This window comes from Gracilinanus agilis, chromosome 2, assembly GCF_016433145.1.
Source record: "Gracilinanus agilis isolate LMUSP501 chromosome 2, AgileGrace, whole genome shotgun sequence".
NCBI classification, from domain to species: Eukaryota; Metazoa; Chordata; class Mammalia; order Didelphimorphia; family Didelphidae; genus Gracilinanus; species Gracilinanus agilis.
The window spans coordinates 15910078-15927606 of record NC_058131.1 but is presented as its reverse complement, the minus strand read 5'-3'; the positions used below and the strand labels follow the sequence as shown (position 1 = coordinate 15927606).

The window sequence follows — 17529 nt, the reverse complement described above, 5'->3', positions numbered from 1 at the left end:
ATGTAAATCAGACCAAACCTTTTTATTTATCCACACACACAACAGGCTTCTTCTAATCAGAGCCAGAGTCCAGGATGAGGACTGCAGGGAGACGATTTTGTTCAGCCAGGGACTTTGGACTTTATTCAAAAAATTAATAAGCCCGGGTTATGGTTCTTTCAGAGTTTTTTGTTTGCTTCTAAGTCCTGCTTTCTTTTAGAAGCAGGATGCTGCTCAGATTCAGCATTAAGAGTTCATAGGACCCTAAACTGCAGGAGGATAAGCTAGAAATCGGTCCAGTTCAACCCTCTCATCTTACAAAAGAGGAAACTGAGGCCCCAAGGGAAGGCAAGAAGCATTATTATAATAGCTTACATTTCTAGAACACTGTGGAGTGTGTGAAATGTTTGATTGAAATGAGGTGTCCAAGGTCATCCAGGCACCGGAGCTGACATTCGAACCCAGGTCCAGGTTTTCTGGTTCTAAATTCGCTGCTCTTATATTAGAATTTGTCTGGTATTACTATCAGAAAGTGGATTCACATAACTTCCTGCATAAGTAAGAGTGATACTCTAGGAATCATAGGATCATAGAACAAAAGCTGGAAAAGGGCCATAGAGGATATGTAATCATAATTTTTTTTTTTTAAAAACCCTTAACTTCTGTGTATTGACTCATAGGTGTAGGAGTGGTAAGGGTGGGCAATGGGGTCAAGTGACTTGCCCAGGGTCACACAGCTGGGAAGTGTCTGAGGTCAGATTTGAACCTAGGACCTCCCAGTCTTTAGGCCTGGCTCTCCATCCACTGAGCTACCCAGCTGCCCCCATATCATAATTATTTTTATTTAAATTACTTTAAAGTTTGCAAGCACTTTTGATCCTCATCTAGTCCTATCTCCTGGTGATACGTTTAAGGAAACTAAAATCCAGGGAGACTCCCAACGGCTTATCCAAGGTCACATCAACAATAAGTGTCGAAAGTGGGATTTGAACCCAGGTGTTCCGACTCCAGAGCCAGGCTTCTCTACAGAATGCCGCTTCCCTTTCATCCATCTGGTACTGATGGATAAGACAGCTGGGATCTTAACATATTACCAAATAGATACCTCAACGGATAGCTGGGAAAATCTGTATAATGTGAAGAGATGTTGCAGGGTCCCTCCCCTTACTGCGAAAAAGAGCTGCAAGCCCGGGCGATATCCGAAGTCCTGGGATGAGACCAGCCCGTGGCATCCCAGCTGATGATCGCCCTGCCCTGACTGGAAAGGGGAAAGAGTTCCTGGTGGGGTCAGAAGCCCAGAAAATCCGTAAACAAAAGCCAAGAGGCAAGTCGTCCTGAGGGGGTTCGGTGGAGGTTCGACCATAATCTGTAGCCTCTCAGTGCCGGTGAGGCAGTGGCTCGCCCTCCCGACAGCAGCGGCGGGCAGGAATCGGAGCGCGCAGCCCTCGTTTGAGGTCCTCCATCAAAGGCCGGGTGGCGCTCACCGACGATGCATGCCGTCAAGGGAATCGTGCTTCAGATCCCGGTTGAACTTCTGGGATTCCGTGAGAGATTTAAAGCTAGTCGACTCCTAAAAATCATGGCCATCGCGTTGGACCAGGGGAAAGCAGCCCCTCCAAAGGCGCCCTCGTTTGACCAAGGCGCAGAGTAAAGCTCCCGAAGTGAACGTGCTAAGAGCATTGTTAGACGGCTGGAGAAGGAGGCCGAGACGTGGAGGTTAAGCCTCGGAGGCCAAGGCTTCTGCCAGGCCGCCACCCCAGCCCTCCGGCCACACTATTCCTACTGACTGGCCCCGGCTGATACTGCAGAAAGGACTGGAAAGCACTCCCGCTTCCGAGCTAGAGACAAAGACGCACGCACGCGGCCCCCTCCCTCCCCGCCAAAGACGAAGAGGATGGAGGAAGCCGGGCTGCTTCTTCGAGGGAACAATATTTTCAAAACAAAAACTCTCTGATAAACAAGCGCAACAAACGCATCTGTTTACAATAAAATGTGTTCTCTTAAAACGTGAAGCTCGCCAGTTTACAATCCACTTTGGTATGTACGTTTCCGTGGGCAGACGTGCTGCATTTCGGAAGTAACACGTATTTGAAGTGACGCGGAGCCATCCCGGGGCTGTTTAACTGCCTACGAGATAGTAAAAATCAATGCCGCGGTCCCATAAAACGCCGCGATAGGTTATCAAGAAACAGCTTCCACCTTCTCGCAAAGATCTCAGGCTCTCCAGTTCAACCAGGCGTGCGCCCACTGGGGCTATCCTCTACCCCTCGCAGAAACGGAAAGGCCCATCATTTCCTGCCTCTTCCATGTGCATTGGGGTGAGAAAAGGCCGTGGACTCGGGGAAGTTGCTGAGGTGTAGATTACAGACTCGGTTTAAAAGTAAAACCCGAAGCGAAGTACCGAGCATGGATGTGGGGTGTGGGGAATGGGTTACCATTTATGGCTTCCAAAGCAGTTTTGAAGCTGCTTTACAGAGTGTTTATTAGTAGAGAAATGGGCATGAAGCTGGAGTGCCTCTTGGAAAGGCGAGCTGGTGAAGGAGTAGCCAAATAGCTCAGAGGGAGCCTAAGATTTCCAGTTCTACAAAGCAGTGATGGCCAGAGCTACAAAGCTACACCTAAGCTGCCATGACATGGGTGATACCCAGAAATAGAAGAGACCTTAGAGCTCATCTTGTCCAAACCCCCTCCATTTTACTGAGGGGGGAAACTGAGCCCCAGAGATGTTAAGGAACAGTAAGGAGATGGTATCTGAACCCATATCCCTGTTTTGAAATCTGGTGTTCTCCGCATATCAGTGTGTGCAGCCCAATTTTTAGGAAGCTGCTCTCTATCTTTCATTCTAGAAACAGGAAGAAAGTAGACAGACGTGTCATTCCAGGTTTCACTAGCAGATGCTTTCTGTTTAAGGTAAAGAAAACTCCAAGACAGGCAGGGCAATGAGATGAGAAAAATGCCAGTTTGGAAGAAAAGAGGTCTGGAGTCTAGTACTAGTTAATCTAGTTAACCAACAAGCTCTCTGACCTTGACTAAGTCGCCTAGTCTCTTCCAGATTCTGTTTCTTCTTCTTTAAAGAGAAGGAGCTCTATCAAAGTATCAGAGATAAACAGAGACAAAAACAGTCAATGGTGGAAGGGTTATGTAAAAGCAGGCACACTAATACCCTGTTGGTGGACCTACTAACTCATTCAACAAGTCCATAGAATAATTTAGAACTCTTCAAGAAAAGTCAGTGAACTCTCTATATTATTTAACACAGGGATTCTACTAGGCATAGCCTAGCATACATTAAAGCCAAAAAGGAGAGTCCTGTATACACAAAAACATTGGTGGCAGTATTTGAGGATCAGTCAAAAAACTGAAAACAAAATGGTTACCTTTGAATTGAGGATGGTGGTATTTATGCTGCATAAATTGAACATTTATTCAATTGAAATTCTGCTACATAAAGTGGTGTGAAAAGACTCAGGAGAATAGTTTGTACAGTGACAGAAAATGTTGTAAAGAAAGATTTAGCTACTCCAATCAACACAGTGACCGATCCTAATTCCAAAGGATCAATGATGAACCATGCTATCTACCTCCAGATAGAGATCTGATGAACTCAGAAAGCAGCCTCAAGCATATTTTCTATTTCCTTCTTTTTATTTCTTGGAATATGTCTAGGGCAGAAACCTGTGTTAGAGAGCAGATCAGTTATGTCAAAAGGAGCCCCTCCCCCCAGAGGGGGTAAGGCATCTTGAATGGCTGATCTGCTCTTTAACCCTATAAATATTCTTCTTTTATATCAAGATAGCTAAACTAAGGTAGACTGTGATGTAGTTGAATGTCTAACCAAAGTAAAACAGCTTGGCAATCAGGAACTGAATGGCTCAGCTCAGAGTCACCCAGATTGCAGAGACAGCCCCCAGACTCAAGATCCAGGACTCAAGACCAGCAAGCAGGGTGGCCTGCCTTCTTATACCAGGGCTCCAACTGCCTTTAACTGCCCCCTCTCTTAGAGTTCTGGGGGGCGCTATGGAATTCTGTGCTGTAGCCTGAATCTCCCTCTGCAGCCTGATCCCCTCTCAGCAATATGGATCTCACAGTTGCATGTCTATACATGTATATATATATATATGTGTGTGTATATATATATATATGTTATGAATTTTATTCTTTTGGTTTTTTTTTTTGCCTTATCAATGGAAGAGAGTGGGGAGGGGCAGAAGAGAATATGGATCTGAAAAAAATAAGATTGAATTTTTAAAAAAAACACAAATTATGCTACCTGAATGTAATGGAATAGGATTGCTCCCTAAGAACGATGAGTGCAGAGAAGCATGTGAAGACTTCTATGAACTGATGCAAAGTGAATTAAATAGAAGCAGGAAAACAATATAGAAGAAGACTATAAAAATGTAAATGGGAAGAACAACCATAATAAATCAATGGAAATTTCCATGAAATTATCATAACCAAGCTTGGCTTCAAAGATAAGATATGAGAAGGCACCTCCCTAATTTTTTGCAGAACTGAGGATCTATGGTTATAGAACATGAGGATCTATGGTTATAGAACATTGTATATAACATCAGCCTTTGGGGGTCTGTTAGTTAGCTTTTTCTGAATTGCTTCTTTTCCATGTTCTTTTTTTTTTTTTTTTTATAAATAATAAGAAACAACATAGCCTAGTGAATAGAGAACCAGCCTCGATGACAGAAAGATCCAGGTTCAAGTTCTGCTTCTGATCCATGTTGGCTCTGTGACCCTAACCAAGTAAGTCATTTCACTTCTAAGAACTCTGGATTACTCTCTAAGACTATACATTTCAGATAATGCATTGCTATGCACTGGTAGAAGGAATTCTTCATCTGGGAGTTTACTATGCCTATGAAATCAAAGATATAGTTCCTACCCCAGTCTCTATCCAATATGAAATAGTTCTCTACAAGGGGAAGATGAAGGGGTATATTGAGAAAGGCGGGTGATATAAAAACAAAAGATTGATTTAAATTGATTTTTAAAAAACAAAGAATATGAAAAATTCATAGAAGCATAACTTGGGTGGGCTTGACAAACTAATGCAGAGTGAAGTCACCAGAACCTGGAGAGCAAGAAAAATAAGGACTATAACAATGTACACAAAAGCAACACTGATGTAATTGTAAGGACCAATCTCGGTGCAGAATAGATGATGAAACACATCTCTCTCCTCTAGGCAGAGAGACACAGGACTCTGAATATAGTGTGGAATGTTGTCTAAACTGTCAGATTTGATCTCTATGTTAGCTGTTAGCTTCATGTGAGTTTTTCTTTGTTACATGGGAGATTCAGTGGAGGATGGGGAAGATGAATGTACTAAAAAATTATTCCAGTGTAAAAATAAAAAGAATCCACAAGAAAAAAAATTAAGGTGGAAAATAACAGGGCCTCCACTTTTCAATAGAAAGGAAATGGACTCAAATGGAAGATAGAGCCATAATATTTTTGGACAAAGCCAATACAGAAATTTGCTTTGCAAGACTACATGTTTATAATAGGGGTTTTATTTTTCTTGCTTTCTCATTTGAGGGAGTGGGAGGGAAAGAAGATGAATCTTTGTTTGGAAAAAATTTTTAATAAAATGAAAGATTTGAATGAGATGTCTTTAAGATTCTTCCATCTCTACAAGTCTATGATTTTGTTCGTACAGTCTGAGAAAAAATGGCAAGATTGCAAATAACCTTCTGAAACTGGGTTGCATGCAGTGGCATAGGGAGAAAACCACTTGATTTAGAATCAGGGGTTAGAGTTAATTTGCTAACAATGTGACCTTGGATTCACCTATACAATGACAAGATGGCCTCGAAGGTCCTTCAAGGTCAAAATCTCCCAATCTTCAAACTATAAGTGATCATATACCTAGAAAGAAGCCCTTTGTTGTCTCACCCTCTTTTCCCAAGAGTCTCTGCACCTATGATGAACTTGGCTCCAGGAAGTTCCTGAGAGCTTTCAATCAGAGAGACTCAGAGTTGAAAGGAACTTGGAAGTCATCTCTTACTCCATGCAGGAGTTCCTTTTTCAATCTGCCTGCCTGGTGACCTTTCAATGTCTCACAGATCACATCTCAAGAGGGAGAATGTTAGAGCTCTTGACCTCCCAAGGCAGCCTGTTCCACTTGGGGACAGGGTCAAGACAGTGCCTGGAGAGGACAAGCATGCCTCTCCCAACAGGATTCAGGGAGGATAATTGAGGAAGAGTATCCCACGTGACCTGTTCAAGGACATCTAACCAAGGCAACAGCCCAGGCTTCTCTGACTCCCATTTCCTCCCCCTATGCCATAGTGTCCAAAATGAAACTGGAAAGAAAGCCAGGGCTATCATTTTAGGCCCCAAATTCAGCAAAGTATTGATGCTCTTCATTTAGTCCTAAGAGTGTCCCATGAACTGGGATCTCAAGGTTCCACTGCTTGACCAGAGTAGAAACACGATTGTTGAATCTCAGAGAATTGGAAAAGACCTTGGCAATCATCAAGCGTCCAACCCATATTGAAGAAGTATCCATTCTCTAACACACGATCTAGCTTCTACTCCTGGCCCCCCAGGGCAGAAGAGTACACTTGCTCTCCAGGAAACCCTTTCCACTCTGGGATAGCCTGACTCCGAGGAAGTCTTTCCTGATATCAAGCCTAAATTTGCCTCTTTGCAAGGCTCTTCCCACCTATGCCCCCAAAGCCAAATAGAACACTCTAGTCCCTCCTTCAAGACAAACCTTCAAATGTTTCTGAACTGAAATCACATTTCCCAAAGTCTTCTAGTCAAGAAAAATCCTCCAAAGGCAAAAGTAAGTAATCAAGAGCTGATAGCAATAAGATTCAACCCAGGGGGCTGACAAAATCTGGATTTACTACAAGGGGTTCATTTCATGAAAATGAGATAATGATATAAACAAGATAACCAACCTTCTCTAGACCAAATGTGGCTCATTCATTATTGTGTTAAATAAGGCTCTAGGCCAGTGGTTCCCAAGCTTTTTTTGCCTACTGCCCCCTTTCCAGAAAAAAAATATTACTTAGCCCCCTGGAAATTAATTTTTTAAATTTTAATAGCAATGAATAGGAAAGATAATGCACCTGTGGCCATCACTGCCTCCCTGGATCGCTGCAGCACCCACCAGGGGGCGGTGGCGCCCACTTTGGGAATCACTGCTCTAGGCTTATGATTGCCCTACTATGGGAAACTCCTTATGTGGGAAACTTCATTCACTGATACAGGTCAGTAACTCTTCATAGTTATAGGAAACATACATTATTAGTATTAGAATATTATGTATGACTGCTTTTCAAAAGTATTTAGTGCTAATTCACATATAGACATATGAAAAAATACTCTAAATCACAACTGATTAGAGAAATGTAAATCGAAACAATTCTGAGATTTCATCTCCCATCCATCAGATTGGCTAAAATGACAAATATTGGAGGGGATATGGAAAAATGTGGAAATGAATACACTGTTGGTAGAACTGTGAACTGATCTACCATTTTGCAGAGCAATTTGGAATTGCACCTAGAGAGTTATAAAACTGTATATACTTTTAGACCCAGCAATACCACTGCCAGATCTGTTTCCCAAGGAGATCAGGGGAAAAAAGAAACCTCTATATTCGAAAATATTTACAGCAGCTCTCTTTGTGGTGACAAAGAACTGGAAGTTGAGGGGATGTCCATTGTGACACATGATTGTGATGGAATACTTTTGAACCATAAGAAACAATGAGCAGGCTAATTTTTTTTAACTTGAAAAAAACTATATGGAATAACGAACAGAAAAATGAGTAGAACCAAGAGAACATTATCTACAGATTCAATGCTTGAAGAATAACTTGTGGATGTCACTTCCAAAGAATGAACTGAAAAATGGAAACATGAAAGATATAATCTATATATGCATATCTGCCTCCCAGATGATGCCTTCTATGATGAGGGGAGGGGACAGAGGAGCTGAGACACTTGTAAACAAATTCTATTAGTGTGGGGGGAGGATATAGAGCTGCTGTGATTAAGAGGGATGGGGACTAAGTCTGAGATTTCACTGGTTCAGAGAACTGGTATAGATCAGTACCTATTCTGCAACTTATAGTTTTAGAGAATTTCTGTGGCAGAGAGGCTCAGTGATTTGCCCTGGGGCACACAGCCAGTATATTTCAGAGGTAGCACTAGAAACCAGTTCTTCCTTGTTTCCAGTCTTGCTCTCTATCTACTATATGAAGCTGCCTCTCATGTAAGGATTAAAATACAAATTCATTCAGAAGTGTTACTGAATTCATATTTGCTTTTTCTCAACTCTTTCAACATGCTAGCAGTAACATTACGCTCATGTGAAATGTGGGGGAGTTTTCCTTTTTGAAGGGGTCCTATTTCTTGCAAAGGCTGAGAATTTCTGATCTAAAAAAATGAGAAAGGACTGGGAGATTGGGTGATGGGGGACAGGAAATGGAGTTGCCTCTGAATTTTACAGTCTCAAAAGGACGATTTTGTTTGTCTTTGCTGGTTTGCTTAGCTCCATTTCCCATGATACAAGAAAGCAAAATACAAAATATGGCAAGTCATCTTCCAAGTCTTGGCCCAAAAGAATCTTTCCCCATTAGAACACAGCACAGAAAGCAACCCTCGGCTCAGCATCCCAAGAGAAAATAAAAGACCAGATTCATTGAAGAATGGAGCCTGTCCACTCCCACCCCAAAACCTCAAAAGAAGCTTGGCCTATCCTTTGAGCCCAACCACAACCCCTAAATTCACTGGAAAAGGCAACAACTAACCCCTGAAATGCTACCCTTTTTAGGATGCTGCTGGATCCAGTCCCTAGAAGTGAGGAGAGATGTCAGTCATTGACTCACACACATATCACTGCCATTAAAATTAGCATGAGGGAAAGAGAAGCCAAGAAGTTCATTTAAAAGTCATGGTTCCTCCAAGAACTGTCTAACTGGATTGACAACCAAGTTCTACTTTTTCCAGAGCCCTGCAAGCCTCTTGGTACCCACCCAACAACGATGTGCCGAGAGATAAAGAACCAGCCTTGAACTTCATGAGGAAAGGAGAAAGGTGGGGAATCCATTTAAGAAAAAAAAATTTTCCCTACCTGTCAATGATGACTGGATCTGAAGGAGTCTCATTCCGGTTGCCACAGCTCTTCTTCTCACAGCACCGACTGCAGGGGAGGTAGGGGAAGGAAGCACGAATAGGTTTGAATCCACACAACTCAAGAACTGTGGCAGTCCCCAAGCAATCATAGAAGATGCCAGACAATCCCACCACCCACCCCAAGCCATCCCCAACTCATGCCAATCCTAATTAAAACACAGAGTCCCTAAAACTCAATGCAATGACAGGAATGATGGACCATGAAGCAGGAACCCTGGAATCTCGTCCTGACTCAGGCATGAACTTACTGACAGTGGACAGGTCACTCACTTCCCTTTTCTGAATTTTGCTCCTCATCTGCAAAATGAGAGTGTTGGCCTGGAGCCTTTAAAGGCCCTTTTTGCTCTGGCATTCTTTGAATCTAGACTCCATAAGGAAATTGTGAGTTCCTAGAGGGTAAGGATGGTATTATAATTCTTTGTCTGCCTCCACAGAGCCTCACACAATACTGGGCATATAGTAAGTGCTCAACAAATACAAGGGAGGGAGGAAGGAAGGTAAGGAAGGAAGGAAGGAAGGAAGGAAGGAAGGAAGGAAGGAAGGAAGGAAGGAAGGAAGGAAGGAAGGAAGGAAGGAGGAGAGGGATAGAGGGAGGGAGGATGAAAGGAATTATCAGTGCTAATAGAGGGAACCAGTGGTGTGGGTAATCTAAAACTTGTGTCAGTTTAGCTTTAGATCACATTCTGTCCATTTTCAAAGGTAGATGCACCTTTCCAGTTGGAGGCTAATTCAACAAACTAAAACCATCCCCATGAAATGAGCATGGGGTACCTTGCCAGTGGCAAAGAAATGGGTAGACATATGCTGGAAAATAGGGAAAATGTATTTCCTCCTAGATTTAGCAAACATTTTTATTGAGACTCCATTCTGTAGGACATTGTTGGTCAAGGGTCAGTAGTTGTGGTTAATTCACAAAGAAGATAACATAGAGCTGAGAGTAAGACCATAATACCTTATTCACGGAGGAAGGATCCAAGAGATGGAAGGGACCTCAGAGACAGACATTTGACTTCTTAAAGTATTAGAGATAGTCGAGCCAGACCTAGAGTGGGGAGCCCTGGATTCAGATTTAACCTCCTAGCTATATGAACCTGATTAAGCCACTTAGTCCCAAATGCCTAGCTCTTACCACTCTTCTATCTTGGTACCAATACACAGTATTGAGTCTAAAACAGAAGGTAAGGTTTTTAAAAATAAAGTATTAGAGAAGAAGGAAGAGCTGGGGACTAGATTATCGTATGAAAATTATGAAAAACTTACTGAAGAACCTTTCCAGATCCATTCTACTTCTTCCCCTCCTTTAACTCTACTATCTAGCCAAGCCGACCTGTTTGGTTTCCCCTGAATTGGGCATTCCATTTCCTACCTATGAGCCTTTACAAATGGTAATTTCCATTTGAAGATGAATTTGCCTCTCCTCTTAAAATCCTTAACTTCTTTCAAGGCTCAGCTCTGGTACCACCTGCTAACCAAAGAGTTTCCTGACCTATTTAGCTATTGGTACTCTCTCCTTTGTCCTCTTGCATCCACTTATAAGTCTACAAGTCATGCCTTTCAACCTGTAGTGCCTGGAGCACAGGAGATAATTACCACCCCCCCTTCATTTATTCAATTTACTCACTTCTCCCCAAATAAAACTTGGGCTGGGGAAGGGGGTTAGTCATTGTGTAGCTGCAGAGCTTATCATATGCCTTGCACATAGTAGGAACACAATTAATATTTGTTGACAAATTAGATTGAAGTGCATTGAAATGGATCTCTGGAGGGCAAAATAACCAGTTCAAGTAACAGCTGGGAATGTTAAGCCAAATAATCAAAGGAAACCAGATGAGGGAGATCAATTCAATAAGTATTTATGAGAACCTACTATGTGCCAGGCCCTGTGAGAAACGCTGTAGATATGGCGACATGTCCCACCACTGTGTTTGTCCCAGCTTAGAGAAACTTCAGACTTCTGAATCTGTCCTGGCTATTTTCAACTACATAGTGTACAGCCCACATTCACTCCAGCCTTGATATTATTACCATATTGGGGAACTGTTCAGATTTGGCCAGGGACATAATTCTGAAATGGTTGGAGTAGAAAAACTGTTGTCTATACTGGACAAGGATCACAATCTATGAAAAAACTAGCCACTGCCAACTGGCCAGTGATTTGGACCATGGTGAGAGGCCAGGGAGTAGGGTGGGAAGGGGGATGGAAATGAATCAAGAAGGCTTTGGGTGAAGTCCTTCCTGACTTTAGGCAAGCCCCTTACCTTCTCAAGGCCAAAGTTTCCCCATCTGTAAAATAGTAGGGTTGGACTGGATGGCATCCTAGGCCCTTGGGCAACGTATCTAGGATCCCATAATTCTAAGTATGATTGCCTTCGTTTTACAAAGCAGGATAATGAGGCTCAGAGAGAAGTGCCTTGCTCATAAGTCACCCAACTTCTTTCTTGGTACATATGGCGGCAGTGGCAACTACAGTCTAATCCCCAGTTAGCACTGATTTTCAGGGCAGCTCTCTATCTCTGTTTACACTCTTACCCTCAGTCCTCTATTCACTTTGTGAATCAAAACCAGATCAACATCTCCATACCAGGATAGGTAGATTTAATTGCAGAGCCCTGATTAAGGGAGGCAGCTAGGTGGCTCAGTGGATAAAAGCCAGGCCTAGAGGCAGGAGGTCTTGGGTCCAAATCTGACCTCAGATACTTCCTAGCTGTGTGACCCTGGGCAAGTCATTTAACCCCTGTTGTCTAGCCCTTATTGCTCATCTACCTATTGATTCTATGATGGAAGGTAAGGGTATTAAAAGAAAAGAAAATAGAGAAAAATCCTCAGAAAAGCCAAGTTTAACCCCCAGGACTTTTTTTTTTTAAATTGTTCTGCTTATTGGCTTTCAAATTACATTAGGTTTTATTTTCACATTTTCAATCCAACCCAAGGTTAACCCTAAATGAAATTTGGCCAGCAACCTATCTGTCTCATCTCTCTCTTTTTGTCTCTACCTCTGGGTCTGTCTCCCCATCTCTGCCTATCTCTCTTTCTCCTGCTCTCGTTTATCCCATAATTGTTTACATCCTCAAGTCTTGGCATTGTTCAAGAGTCTCACTACTCAAAGCTTGCAGATCGGAGGCCTCTGTTCCCCAGGAACTCAGGACTATCAACCTGGACTTTCTCAGCTGACATCATCAACATGTCAACTGACCCCAGAGTGGGCATGACTGCTGAGCTTGCTGCATGGGATTTCAGAAAGAAAACACACACACACAGAGCAACGTCAAAATGGGCCCATCTGCTTAGCTTTATCAGAAACAGTCAAGTGAGTTTGCAAAATTCCTCAGCAGAATTCAGTTGCCTTTCCATGGGGATTTCCTCAGGAGGAGAAGAAAAACAGATAAAAATGGAAGACTGGTGCCAGAGCAGTATAATTATGGGGGATTCACTTGAGGGAAGTGAATAAAATTCAAATATAAAAGGACAGGATTTTTGCATTGGGACCCTACCAGGTTTTCAACAGAGCAACTGAATTGTTAAAAAAAAAAAAAAAACAAAAACAAAAACCAACACCTTATTAGTTCAGTCTTAAAACCCCAGAACCTCTCACAGTGCCTGAATGTTGTTTTTTTTTTTTAATTGGTATTGAATTAAAGGACAATTGTGAAAGAAATTCCCAGGAATACTCAAATGTCAAAAGGATAAGATTATTTCTCCAAACCTCTGTTTCTTATTCTGTAAAATGGGAACCACAGATTTTGCTCTCCCTCTGCCTTCCTCATCTCATAGGGTTGTTGCCAGAGAAGGGGTTTATAATTCTCAAAGCACTGCCGAGTATGAATTGTTAGTATTAATTTTTCAAAAGGCAGTAAAATGCCTCCTCCACCAGCTGGGCTTAGCCCTGATTTGTTTTGAAAATGAAATTCAGGCTTGCTCACCTCTCCCTCTGAGAATCCTTGGCGACCTCTTACCTAAGGCCTTTCCTAATTCTTCCTCCCCTCCCCAAACCAGGTGTTAGTTTCTCTACCTCCCAAATCATCTTCTATTTATTTTATTTATTCTTCTAGATGTATGTATTTCCCTCCCCCAATGGGATGTAAGTTCCTAAAGGGCAAGTTTTTTTTATCTCCCATCCCTGAAACATGATACTGGGGTCTGCAAGTGTTAATAAATGCTTCTGATTGTTGCAGGGCATCTAGATGGCACAGTAGACAGGTTAGAATCAGGAGGTCCTCGGTTCTGATCTAACCCTACACAATTCCTAGCTATGTGACCCTAGGCAAGTCACTTAACCCCCATAGCCCACAGTATTGATTCTAAGATGGAAGGTAAAGGAATAATAATAATAATAATAATAATTTCTTGCTGGTTGATGATGGACCTTAAAGCAAAAGGCATAGATCTGATATTTAATTCTAGAAGAAAGGGAAGGGGCTAACCACATAAGTGCCTACTATGTGTCAGGCACTTAGTAAATATCATCTCATTCAATTCACAAAACAACCCTAGGAGGGCAAATATCACTATCTTTCCTGATTTAAAGTTAAGGATGAAGTGACTTGCCCAGGGTCACACAGCTGGGAAGTGTCTGAGGTCAGATTTGAACCCAGGACCTCCCCTCTCAATCCACTGAGCTACCCAGCTGCCCCTCTTTCCTGATTTAAAGTTAAGGAAACTCAGTTAAGGATGAAGTGAGTTGCCCAGGATCCCACAGCTAGTAAGTGTCTGAGCCTATATTTGAATTCCAGATCCAGAACTCTATTTACTGTATCATTTAGCTGCCCAGCTGACCCCTTAAAAGTCAGAGAATCACAGATCTAGACCTGGAAAAGGAAACAGAGACCATACAGCCCAGATGCCTCCTTTGCAGATGAGAAGACTAAGACCCAAGGAACTGAAATCTCCTTCCTGGGGTCACACAGGTAGTAAATTGAATCCAGGCCCTCTGTCTACAGAGGGAGTATTTTTTCCACCGTACCATGCCACCTCTAATTAGCACCTATTATTTCAGGCGCAGAGATTTGGAACGTTAAAGACCTCGATAATGTCCATGATTCTCCTCTTTACTTCACCTGATATGTCTGGGACAGGCTGGAGACAACCAAGTCTGTGCCCAAGGTCAGGTGAGATCAGCTCTTTGGGACTGGTTTTTTGAAAGGGCTAATTTAAAAGTATGAAATGCCAGGAAAGCACTAGGGAACTAGTCCTTGGCCTCAGTAAGACCCTGTTTGTGTGTTTATGCCTAGCAAAGAGAGACTCTAGCTAGGGGCTACTCACTTTCCCCAGAAAGAAAATGAAAGTGGTTTCCCCATTTGGCCTGGAGGTTGTGCTCATTCCCACAGTCCTCCCTTCACCCGGATCTCTTTAGGACTCACTTGCCGGACTTCTTTCATCCTGTCTGTCCCCATCTAAAAAGAGTCTTTGATGGAGGAATGGAAAGAGAGGGGAAGAACTTGTAATAAATACTAGTGAAAGGATACAAGGGAACTGTTGAATCTGATACCAAGAGCGCTGAAGTTTGGGGCCAGAAGACTTGAACCCCCATTCCTCCTCTGCAATTTTCTAGCTACACTACTGAGGGCAGCTGTTTTCCCCCTTCTTTGACCATAGAGGATCATAAACGGAGTTGAAAGGAATCTTCGAGATTGTCTATCTGCAGGCTCTTAACCTGGAGTTTGGGCATAGATTTGGATAGGAGTGGGAGACTATTATATCTTACTGTTTACTAACCTCGAGAATCCTATGTATTTTCTTTTCTTTTTTTATCTAAAGACAATATTCAGAAAAGGTGTCTGTCTATCTGTAGACTTCCCCTACTACCAAGGAGTTGAAGCCTGGAATGGAATAAACATTTAGATAATATCTACTACATGCCAGGAACTACACTAAGCACTTTACAAATATTTTCTCCTTACAAGAACCCTGACCCAGCACTTTCTCTACTTAGTCACTAACTATCTCATGATATTTCCCCACCCTCACCTCCCCCCCAAAACCTGAAAAGGCCCTGACCTTGTCTAAATCCTCCCTTTTGAGTCTTGAGGAAACTGAGGCCAGAGATATTCAGTCAACAGATTGATTGCCCATTGCCCAAGGTCACAGAGGTAGGAAGTGACTGAGCCAGAGGTTGAATTTTGGCCAATAAATTAATCCACAAGCATTTATTGATGCCTATGGTGGCTACAGGACTGGGGTTAGTGCGCAAAATATCAAACCAAAAATGGAACAATCCCTGCCCTCAAGGAGCCTATATTCAAGCAAGGCAGGCAATATGTCTTTAATGCCCTACGTATTAATCTCTTCAATATGTCTTTATTACCTAAGTATATTAAACCTTTGTATATAATATATATACATATATATATATTCTAAGGATTGCGGGGAGGGAACTAGGCATTTAATCTTACCATCATCATTATTATTATACTCAAATGGATTTGTGATCTCATTGAAATGGATTTTTCCTGAGTTGTTATCATATCCCACATTTCTATAGGTTTGCAAAGCATATTATTATTGTTGTTATCATTACTATTATTATTGTTGTTATCATTACTATTATTATTGTTATTGTTACTATTATTATTGTTACTATTACTATTACTACTACTACTACTACTACTATTATTATTATTATTATTGTTACTATTACTACTACTATTATTATTATTATTATTATTATTATTATACGGAAACTAACCATGCAGACAGGGTGTCCAGTCAGTCCAGCTCCTGGACAAGACCAACCAGTGCCCCTCAAAAAAAAAGCCCTGCTTTTCCAATTCAGCCTTCAACTTTCCAAAATCTGTCTCTAATTTCAAACTCAAATAAGCGCCCAGCATGGCGGCCTTTGTTTTGTTCTTCTCTCTTCAACTCCTCCCTGTGATTGCATAACAAAAGTGTCTAAATTCACACCATCTGGCCGATAAAGACACTGGCCCCACTGGCCGGCTGGCCCATCTGATTAGGCTCCTGTCTAGCCTGAGCCTTGTGGCGAAAAGTCACAGCTGTGGGGCTTTCGAGCCCTCAATACAACTCTGTTATTAGCCAGCTGTAGGCCTCGAGACTACTTCTGTTCAAATTATAATATCTTTTAACCCTCTGAGCATTGAGGGCGTAGGGGCGGCTGGCAGCAACAGAACGGAGGAGAGTTTTCCTAGCTAATAATTGGCAAAATGAGGTGTGTGTGTGTGTGTGTGTGTGTGTGTTTTTGGGGGGGGGGGGTTGCAGTTGAGAAGTGATTCCGGAAAAAAAAATTTTTTTTCAAACTTTGCTGCTCTCCCTCTTCAAGACTGGTGTCTATATATCCGGCCTCTATGCACTGGAGGTTAGCTAGCACCAGGAAGCCAGGAAAACACAGAGAAATGAGGGGATGTGTCCAGTTATGTCAAGGACTCCATGCAAATGAAACTAATTATGTTCTCTAACTACTAGGGACCTGGGTCTTTGACTCCTTCCTCCCATGTTGTGAAGACCAAGATATCTGTATTAGAAAACTCTGAGAGAGGGGGAACTTTTATCCCCGAGGGGAAGGGAGGCAAAGAATGTGGCTTGCTTGGGAGACAGTGTAATAACAATATCATGGGTTACATTGATGCCATCTTCAGTGGCACAGAGGGCTCTCAGACACGGGGGCATTTGATTCTTCCACACAAGTCTATGACTTAGGGATTGTTAACTCCATTTCATAGATAGATAGATAGATAGATAGATAGATAGATAGATAGATAGATAGATAGATAGATAGATAGATAGATAGATGGATGGATGGATGGATGGATGGATGGATGGATGGATGGATGGATGGATGGACGGATAGATGAGCTTTGTCCTTATTTATCTTTTTACATATTGTTTATCTCATCCACCTAACCCTACTAGAATGTAAACTGTAGGAACTGTTTAAGAACTTTTTTAAAACTTTGCATCCCGTGTTCCTGGTATTTTTTTTTTAATGTGTTCGTGGAGGGGGTGGGGGTGGGGATTTGCCTTGGAGACGTGGAAAGAGGGGCCAGACTATTAATTTCTTCATTGTGGAAGGACTCCCAGGTAGGAAAGCTCATTCCAGAATATTGATCGGCAGCTGTCTCTAACGCATCAGGATACTGAGACGTTAAAGGACATGTCCAGGGCTACACTGATATGTGCTCCTGATATCAGATTGGAACCCAAGGCTAACTGCTCTATTAACTACAGGCCCTCAGCCTAGCACATAGTAGGGAGTCGATAAATTCTTGTTCTGAGAGATGAGGGCACTTGGCCAAAGTTACAGAGAGCTAATAATAAGTGTGAGAACTAAGAAAGGAACTCAAGGAGAGAGAGAGAGAGAGAGAGAGAGAGAGAGAGAGAGAGAGAGAGAGAGAGAGAGAGAGAGAGAGAGAGAGAGAGAGAGAGAGGAGAG

General features: G+C 42.3%; 1 protein-coding gene across 1 annotated transcript in view; it reads right to left on the bottom strand.

The window, feature by feature from the left end:
* EBF2 (EBF transcription factor 2) overlaps positions 1–17529 on the bottom strand; it is a 275204-nt gene that overhangs the window by 234208 nt on the left and 23467 nt on the right. Inside the window, exon 4 of the mRNA XM_044659252.1 lies at positions 9085–9153. Coding sequence (XP_044515187.1) covers positions 9085–9153 — 69 coding nt within the window. The remainder of the gene's footprint in view (positions 1–9084; positions 9154–17529) is intronic.